The sequence below is a fragment of the Pelecanus crispus genome, chromosome 6, assembly GCF_030463565.1.
Source record: "Pelecanus crispus isolate bPelCri1 chromosome 6, bPelCri1.pri, whole genome shotgun sequence".
In the NCBI taxonomy this organism is placed as follows: Eukaryota; Metazoa; Chordata; class Aves; order Pelecaniformes; family Pelecanidae; genus Pelecanus; species Pelecanus crispus.
The window spans coordinates 64,634,494-64,644,498 of NC_134648.1; the positions used below are offsets into that span (position 1 = coordinate 64,634,494).

General features: G+C 43.4%; 1 protein-coding gene across 2 annotated transcripts; it reads right to left on the bottom strand.

The window, feature by feature from the left end:
- Positions 1 to 82: 82 nt before the first annotated feature.
- On the bottom strand, positions 83 to 9,512 carry CDCA4 (cell division cycle associated 4). 2 transcript variants are annotated; one of them, XM_075712853.1, is made up of 3 exons: positions 9,475 to 9,512; positions 5,567 to 5,647; positions 83 to 2,662 (listed from the first exon to the last, which is right to left on the bottom strand). In XM_075712853.1, exons 2-3 carry the CDS (start codon positions 5,603 to 5,605, stop codon positions 1,907 to 1,909), a joined length of 795 nt encoding a protein of 264 aa, XP_075568968.1. In that variant the 5' UTR covers positions 5,606 to 5,647; positions 9,475 to 9,512; the 3' UTR covers positions 83 to 1,906. The 2 variants fall into 2 exon arrangements, with proteins under 2 accessions (XP_075568968.1, XP_075568967.1); XM_075712852.1 differs by lacking the exon at positions 9,475 to 9,512 and adding an exon at positions 2,824 to 3,004 and having other exon boundaries at positions 5,567 to 5,581.
- Positions 9,513 to 10,005: the final 493 nt, after the last annotated feature.

Consider the following 10,005-nt stretch of genomic DNA (forward strand, 5'->3'; position numbering starts at 1 on the left):
CAATATTTAACTACTACAGTAACTATGGATTATCTCATGTCCAAGTTTAATATAAAAAACATTTTCAAATTCACCAAAGACTCACACCAACTGCATGGTTGCCTGTGACTGCATTAATACACATTCAACTATCAGGTCTGAAACATTTAGCAAAGCGATGTTATTTTTCCCCAAACCAGATGTTTCTAAAGCACTTACTGAAATCGTAAGCTCAGTGGTCTCCTTTTGTGGAGGCAACACTGTAATGTCCTTAACACCCCCTGGCCTCACCCTCCCCTTTTTAGGGGTTTGAGAATCTGAAAAGGATGGCATGCAGTAGGTAAGGTCACTTGTGGGAAGGCAGAGTCTGCCAGATGCAGAAATGCACTCTCTTCATGTTCAGCGACTTGCTTGGTTCAGGTCTACAGAAAACAACCAAGTTACTGGTGGATGTCTTCCCCTACACAACCAATGCTAACGCATTCCAGAAAACAGCCAGTCTTTTCCCTCTTCTCTACCTCCCTGCTAGTTCGGAGCTCTTCCCCCAAACCAGCTTGTGAAGGTGAACATTTGTCATTTTATAACAAAATCATACACTGTACTTGATCTATCCCTTTCCCCTGAAAGTCTCCTAGGAATAAGCTTAATTATACACACTCTAAAACGAATGTGAGTACTTGAAGAAAAGAACACCATCCCATGTTGTATTATCTTTTGTTATTAAAAAAAGCCAAGAGGAAACCCTTGGTAAGAGTGGAGCATATTAATTATGACAAGAGATCATGACATACCAATTGAGATTTAAAGGCCACTAATAACACTTGTCGTAGTAATTAGTGCAAGATAGTTATCCCATATAAACAAATATTTGATGGTAGACTTCAGTAATAAACAATTCATTTGGTGACATTTACATATAAATACACATAAATAAAAACCTACATAATTTAGGTTTGTAGTTAACAAAAAATATGGTCTGAAATGAGTTAAATGTAATTGTATCTAGCTGGATCAAAGCTCTTCCTCTAATGATACTCAAGTACACGGGGTATGAAAAGTGTAATTGTACAATTCTCAATTTAGTAAAGTACTACTCTATAAAACAGAATCATGAAAACAGCTCTTACATTTTAATGTAAAGTATAAAATCATATATTTACATTTACATACACTTTACTGAACTACATTGGGTAGCTCATGGTAAAAAAACATCCCTTTTTGAAAATCTTTCAAAAAATACATCAACTGCAGATATGATCAAAAGTTACTAAGTTAGCAGCTGACATAACATCTGTAGTAAAAATATACTTTAGGAAAATACCTGGAAAAATCTAAACACCAATAAACACTTTAAAACTATTTTTGAAGTAAAAATTGTAGCAAAAAACAGAATAAGCTAGCTAGGATAACAGGAACTATTGCATACTGCTCTTTAAGAGCCATGTAGCGACTTACAACAGAAGCAGCAGATATGGTAGGAGTTATGTTGTGTAATGAAGTGGAAACCGGAGGAAAATAGGAAACCAGTTATCCAACTTCTCTCTATGTTTATTACCATTTTTACTGGGAGAAGTATAAGAAAAAAAATGAGAGACTCCCTCTCACTGAGCATATCCTCCATCAAAGGCTAAAACAAACTGGTAAAAGGAACCCAATTTCAAGAACCTTGGACCCCAAACTGAAAAACATTTATCGTATGTACTTACAGTTCAATGGACAATAAATCAGTTATTTCACTACAAGTTGCAGGTTAACTTTAAGAGTTAACACTATGTTGCAATATGAAGTGCTTTTTTAATATATATATCTATATAATATATAGATATTTGTAAAATACACGTGCAGATTTGATAGAACAAACTGTGGAAATAGCTTTCTCAAGTCTTTTTTTCCCATGAACAGATCTTTATCTCCTACACAAGGAATTTCAGGATTCAACAAGGATTTCCACAATATGATCAAGCTCATTAAGATCAGATTTACAATTAGAGTTAGAAGTTGTTGTTGTTGGAGAAGAAAACGTCTCAAGCCCATCACAGTGTCCCATTTTTGTGTTGCTCATCATGCCTGTTAACATAGTATCAAGATCATAGTAAGAATTGTCAACTTCTGAAAACAGATCTTCAACAGAATTGGGACTTTTATTCTCCAGTGTCTCAAATATTTGATCTAATGATTTTTGAAAGTTTCCTTTATTTTCTTGTGGATTCTCCATTTCCCACACATTGCTCTGCAGGTTTCTTGGAACTTGCACTGAAGAGGCTGTTGACATAGTTTCTGAACTATCTTGTGCCTGGTCACCCTCAAAGTCTTTATTGAAAGTACTATAGCCCGGAACATGCTTTCCCTCAGCTTGTTCTCTAGATGAACGACAGAGGATATCTGTTGAAACAAGACGATCCAGGGATGCCTGCCCTGTACTCTGGGTATTTATCATCTGCCAAGTCCCATCTTGAGTCATTTCCTCTTGGATCTGCCGTACCGTGTTGGCTATAAGTACCGAACGACAAAGGTTAGGTTCAACCAGCATGTGACACAGCTGAAGTTTAACCAAGGACATATCTAAAAGTGACTGCCGCTGAAGATTATATGAAGGAATAGCCTTAATACCAGCCAGAGTTCCTTCAATATCTTCTTCGCCATCAAAACATTTTCTCTTTAATCCTCGCACAAACATTGTGTCCTGTTAAAAAAAAAAAAAAGAAAAAAAAAAGAAAAATTCTTGTACAATGTAAGCAGCTCAAGGGGGAGGGTAAAAAAAAGACTAAAAAACAAACCAGAAGATTTTAATCTTAAATTTAAACAGCAAATTCTTTTAAGATAGAAACATCAGAATTGTCATACCAGGTTATAGAATGGCCAGTGTGGTACAACGGGGGTCAGGAACACATGGACTGGGTCCCAAAGACGGCACTCTGGAACCAGGGCTGAGCAGGTCCACAACTCATGGCATCGGAGAGAGGCAGGGCTTCCCAGCTCCTGGCTCCCATTAAGCTCCATACTTGATGGAAGTCAGGAGCCGCTGCTTCACACAGAAGCAAACTTCTCAATGGCTGTATTTCACCTATTGGAGAGGCAGTTTCTCTCGCTCCTCCCGAGTTTCTACTGGCATGCTTAACCTCTAATTTTGGAAATAAAAATACAACCTGGCACACCATCTTTAAAAGATTTGACCCCTCCAGAACATCAACATGTCTAACAGAGTGACATAAAAAAATACTGTGGGCAACATACTTGAAAAGGTTAGCTTATTTTCGCTACAGGGAGAGTAAAATCTAAATTTGTTCCTTATAACTTGCGAGATTCAACTAAGGTGCCTAAAGCAGTCCTTCTGGTTCCCTGACTCAGGTGAGTAACTGAGCTGTGTAATTCCAATATGAATCGTTCAAGTCCAATAAAGATAGGCACAGTCATCTTCTGTATGGGCTTCTGTACTTCTTTCCCAGTTGACTATAAGAAAGCAAAATTCCCATATTCCTAGTTTAGGTTCACCAGCTAAAAATAAGTGGGCTACATCCAGGCTTCTCATTATTTACATCTAAAACTCACTTGCTGAATTTTCCAAGGTATGACTTTCAAGTACTACCTCGAGATCTTCTTCTGAATTGCAATAATTTTGACAGTGCCCCATGCAAATATTGCAGCTGATCTCCTGAAATACAAAGTAACTTTTTTTTTTTTAATGTAGATGTCACTTCTTTTAGTCTTATAAAAATCAGGCTGCAAATGAAAGCTAGTATCTGATCTTTGTATTTATACACCTTTGTTACATCCCTTCTAAGTCTTCTGTCCTTAGAATTCCCGTTTGCCCAATATTTGGGGATTTTTTTAAATGTAGTGACCCGAACAAAACAAAGTTTTTCAACCAAAAGCTGACAAAACCAAAATACTATTGCACTGTCTTTCTATATAATTTTCCATTTCCCTTGGTCAGCCCTAACCTCTGCCTTGCTTTTCTGGATGCTATGGTATGTTCCACATATTTTCAGAGGGCTCTCAGCTTTTTCAGAGTCACTGAAAATCCACCGAAGTGCAACAACATTGTTCCTTTCAAAACACATTACACACTTATCTACTCTGCAAACCTGGGGATAGCACAGTAGCTAGATAAACATTTGGTGTGACTCTGTACAACACTTCTTACATTGCTGTATATATCCATGAAATAACCTTTTTTTGGATTTGCCGACTCTTAAAGATTTGTTTCCACTGAAGGTACAAAACTCTTTAGCAATCATAATATGCAGAAACCATAATACGCAGATACTACAATACAGAATACATGAACTTGGTCTTATGGTCATTTTTCATAGACTTCCTCAAAGCTATCCATGGATTACCAACATATTAAATGCTTTTGAAGTTTCTTTTAAAATTTTCTACTGTAACCTAACATATTTGCATTATTCCCATTAAAAACAACCCAAGTTTTTGCTTGATAGTGCCTTTTCCAGATTTTTAGGTATTCCTGCAGCTTCCTATCAGAGGATATCCCATTTAATTTTTCCTACAAAGTTGTATGTGCAGTAATTTCTAAACACCCCTTCCCCCCCAGTGTGAAACTTGACCTCTAGAGACATCTTTTGGGACTACTAATCAACCATGTATGATTATATCAGCAAACATTAAACATTCTGTGCAGAGTTTGAAGCTTCTTTTATTTCAACTTATATTTTTGGGAAGAATAATTAAAACTTCAGTTGAATGTGAACCTGGTTTTCATATCTCTACTATTCTAAGGCACACCAACAGAAGAACAGAACGCATCAGAAAACTTGAAAACCTCAATCCATCACACACACTTGGGTGTGTAGAAGCAGATTAAAATATGTTTACAGATTCTTAAAGGTAAACCTTTCACAGCGGTCACTGGATTTTTTTTCTGTAACACTTTGTCATGGCTTAACCCCAGACAGCAACTAAGCACCATGCAGCCGCTCACTCACTCCCCCCCGAAGGGATGGGGGAAAGAATCAGCAGAGTAAAAGTGAGAAAACTCATGGGTTGAGATAAAGACAGTTTAATAGATAAAGCAAAAGCCACGCGCGCAAGGAAAGCAAAACAAGGAATTCATTCACTACTTCCCACGGGCAGCCAGGTGTTCAGCTATCTCCAGGAAAGCAGGGCTCCATCACGTCTAACGGTTACTTGGGAAGACAAATTCTGTAACTCTGAATGTCCCCCCCCTTCCTTCTTCTTCCCCTGGCTTTATATGCTGAGCATGACGTCATGTGGTATGGGATATCCCTTGGGTCAGCTGGGGTCAGCGGTGTCCCCTCCCAGCTTCTTGTGCACCCCCAGCCTGCTCGCTGGTGGGGTGAGGTGAGGAGCAGAAAAAGCCTTGACTCTGTGCAAGCACTGCTCAGCAGTAACGAAAACATCCCTGTGTTATCAACACTGTTTTCAGCACAAATCCAAAACGTAGCCCCATACTAGCTACTATAAAGAAAAATAATTAATTCCAGCCAAAACCAGCACACAGTTACTTCCAATTAGTATCTTACATCATAAAAACAGTGAGTCGCCCTGTTCCTGAGACTGCACAAAATACTAGATTACTGTTTCAGTTAAGCAAAAAAATACATACCAGTAATTGTGTTTGATGTAGTCCTTCCTCTTCTCCCATGCTACTGAGCAAGAGTCCATACAGTAAAAGTTAGAGCACTACCTACCAAGTACAAGGAAGCAAGATGTCAGCCAAGTACAGGAGATGCAGAACAAAATAGTTTCCCATTTCAGAAACTTATACACCTCTATATTTTGTCAATTGCTTCAGTATCTCTATCCTCACAACACTTCTACAAACTTGAATATTACTGTTAAGCCAAATATACGGCTAGAGCACAAAGGTGATTTGCCGAACAATGCACACAAAATCTGTGGCAGGAGAAGGAAACTGCCAGTTTAAGTCCAAGTCCTAGGCCACTACCCTGACCTTTGGACCAGCCTCTCCCTTATCCCTACACCTCTGCAATTTAAAGAGCAAACAAAATCTTTAGCAATCATCTGAAAAATTTAAACGCGCACAAAAGCATACTGAAAGCAAGTGTTCATTACTTTTATCACAAAACTATACAGTTTTCATCTTTCTTGTACAAAACCATGTATCTCTGTAGCATCTAGAGAAAAAGAGCAAGCACGCACAAATACAAAACTGAAACATAGCAAAACCAGGGAGAATTTTCCTTTACCAGCACAGAAACTTTATGACTAAGATTTACTTTGCAAGATGACAATAATGAAAGTAATGACAGCAATTAAATTGTTTTAATTATAAAGGCTTGAGTTTTTAAAACACATTTAAGGCAAAATAAGATTTGATACACCAAATACAACTACTAAACACATGCAACAATTCCTTTAATTACTGAAACCTAGAAGAATGCTCTGTTTCAACAGGCTACAAAAACTTATACGATAAAATATGAAAACAATTCAGATACTTTTCTAGACATGTCTGTACAGTACAAGACAGCTCAGTGTCTGCAACTGAAGTACATACCTAGAAGAGAAACAAGTAAAGAGGATGCATATGGACATCTATTTTTGTTTTCTATTGTGGTTCGTAATAAAAAGTTTTTGGAGAGTGCTTGCTCTCAAAATTGGGGGGGAAGGAGATGGTTGACAAAGGACTTGGAGGAGGGGCAGAAAACATGTTTTTCTCAAGAAGCTGTATACTTGTTAAAATACCACAACAAAAAACCCCACCTTAAACACTCTCAAGCCAAACTCTTTTGACTCGATCCCAAAATATTCAGACTAAAATGCCATTATGTCATGGAAACTGTATTTCAACCGACTCATAGTCTCATTCTCTTTTACAGTCTGAGCTCACAGCAACATTCAAGACACGGTCATGAGGCGTATGAAATACAACTCCAGCGAGACACCATAATATCAAGTCAATAAAGTATTTCTTATTTCTGTCAAACACCTTGATGCTATAAAAGTTCAGAAGTTTTTGCTCCACGGGTATACTTTCAAAACACTCTCAATGACGGGCAATCTCTTTGAGAGCCTGTATACCGTAACTCTTTGAATCCCCAAATTCCTACTAGATACACTTTTAGTTTAGGGTAGGTGACAAGGACATAAGCTTTGTTTAAAACAACCCAGCCAAACAAAATCCCACAAACCCCCCCACAACAACTACAGATAAAGATGATGCAGTCACGAGAACAATAAATGAAAATATTTTCTGGTGTTATTTTGGATATCTGGCGATTTTAGAGGAAGATGCTTTGACCGTTTGCCTCCCAAAATAGCAGACTGATAGAGGAGGGGACCGTTGACGGGAACGCACGAGTTCTTTGTAAAAGACGCAGGGCTTGTTGGCAGACCAGTCCAGTCTGTAATCTGTTAGCATACTACAGAAGAAAAGAGTTTTCCCATGCAATATTATAACATGCAAGACCTGCTGCATGTGATTCCAGGTTCTTCCCTAGAGCAATAAACAAACCATGTGGACCTCTGTTAACATAAAGAATATGCCCATCACAGCAATTATTTCTTCAGATTCTATTAGCTGGCATAAAAGCATGCCTCAGAACCTGAGTTCTCAGTAAAAAAAAAAAAAATTAACTTCATAGCCATAATCAGATGCAATTAAAACCTTGCAAATAAACAACCTTCCCCAGTTGTCCCTGCACTACCTCCAACAAGCACTCATCTCAAGAGAATACTAAATTTAAAACCGAATTAATTAAAGTGTAAGTATGTTTCTCTACTGATTTAGATATTAACATACTCAAAAAGGTATTAGCCATTGGGTAAAACCTCTTGGTACACGACAGCAAGATTGCTGCTGCTTTAGAAACAAGGTATTCAAAACTCCCCAATAATTTCAAGCAGCATCTGTCTCTGTCCAAGAGGCAATATCTAGACTAGCTATATCATGTCCCTTCTTCCACTACCATCTGAGTGTCAAGAACCCAAACTTAGTGGGTTAAACTTAAATGCTGTTTGAAATAGCTGTACAAAAAAGCTCTCAAGGAGACAACAGCTATCTGTAGCATAATACAGTATGAAAAAAGGAATTTTTCTGAGTTTTGTTGGGGTTTTTGGTTTGTTTGATTTTTAATAGTAGCACAGGGAGGAGAGTATTATGCAATTCATTAAGTTTTGCTTTTGGGATTGACAAATTCCCAGTCTGCTTTACGAATAAGGTGCTTGAAATTTGATCCAATTCTTACTAGACCATCAACTTACACATTCCAGGTTCACACTCAATTCAGATTCATGTAGTAATATGCTGCCAAAAATATACTTAAGTACCTAAGGGAAACAGAGTTTCTAACTCTTCCCCAGAGTTTGGGGAACAGAGAAGATAGGAGATTTTAGCACTGTTCATCTTCAGGAGAAAGCAGACAAAAACTACCTATGCCAGTGCTGGAGGCTCACTTAAGCAGGGGATTTTTTTCTTTTTGTACAGCTGTAAGCATAGTGATGATGGGTAGAATGGGAAGGTAAGAAGGTATTGTAGCTCCCCTCTACCACTCTAACTGCTCCCCCACAATTGTCCTTTAGAACAACTGTGTGAAGAAATTAAAGCTATGTGTAACGGTGAGAAGAAGATGAAAGTCAGGTACTCCTCTTTTAAGCATGCATGTGGGTGTATGGTGGTGTTGAGTTATAAGGTCAGCTGCAGAGCAGAAAGCTGGTACGGCCAGAAACATCCCTATTCGCACTGGGACAAAGGCACTTATAAAGCAGCGGGGTCTGGTCCGCCCCCGGGCGTAGGGGGCTGGCAGGCACCTCTCCAGGACACGAGGGCTTCGGGAAGGGGCACCAGCTCCCGAGGAAAGGCGGGCTGGGAAGCTGGGGCAGCCGCACGCCCAGGGCAGGGGCGACGGCAGGCGGTGCGCGGAGCAGAACGCCCGTGGAAACGCAGACGACGGGGGCCCGGGCGGCTGAGCGGGGCGGGGGGCGACCCGCCAGAGCCGGCGGGGAGAGGCGTGACCGGCGGGCGCGGCCGGGGCGGGGAGCGAGCGCCGGCGCAGGCAGGCTAGGGGGGGAGCGCGGCGGGGGCCGAGGCGGGGTCGAGCCGCGATGCGTGCGCTTGGGGAGCCGGGGGAGGTCCCAGGCCTCGGCGCGCCGGCGGCGGGAGGGCAGCGGCGCCACAGCATGCGGCGGCGCCGGACGGGTGCCCGGGGGTGGAGGCGCGGGCGGTGAGGGTGCGCGGCTGCGGAAGGGACCGAGCGGGCGAGAGGGGCGCCCAGCGCCGACGGGGAAATGGCCCCCCCCGCCGCGCCCCGGCCACCTCATCGCTCCAGGGGCGCGCGCGCGGCCGCGGACGGCGGTTACTCATCGTCCCGCGGCTCCCGGCAAGAGGCCCGCCGCCATTTTGAGTCGGCTCCCTCCTCCGCGGGCTCCGCCGGCACCGGCTCCCCGCCCGCGCCGTCCCCACGCAGAGCCCCGGGGAAGGCGGGCGGGCCTGGGGCCCCGCGCCGCGCCCGGCCCGGCCCGACCCGACCCAGCCCAGCCTGCCCTACTCACCGCCTCGCCGCTGCTGTCGTCGCCGCCGCCTGCCAGCGCAGGAGGCCCTGCTCCCGCCTCACCGACCGCTCCGCGCTCGAGGGAAGGGGCGGGGCCGGCCTCTACGGTTAGCCCCACCCTCCCCCCGCCCGCCATCTTATTGTGAAAGCCCACAAAGGAACTCGCTTCCCCCGCCCCGCGCCCCCGTCTTCCCGCTGGGGGGCGGGCCTTCCCCGCTCAGCCACGCCTACAAGGGAGCGGCGGCTGCTACTGGCTGTCGCCAAACCATGCAGAGGCCGCTCGCCGCTGCGATTGGCGGGGCCGTTGCCATGGCGCCCGGTACTCCCGCCCCCAGGCACCGCCCACAGGAGGCTGCGGGGTTGCCATGGCGCCCGGGCCCTTCCCCTCGGCCGTGAGAGGCTGGCGGGGGGCGGAGGCGGAGTCCCGATTTCAAACGGCAGCCAAGGCCCCGCGGCGCGTCTGGGCTCCCGGCCACGGGCTCCGGCGGGAACAGGCTCAGACCTGGCCCCGCTGCCGCCCGCGGGGCGCCCA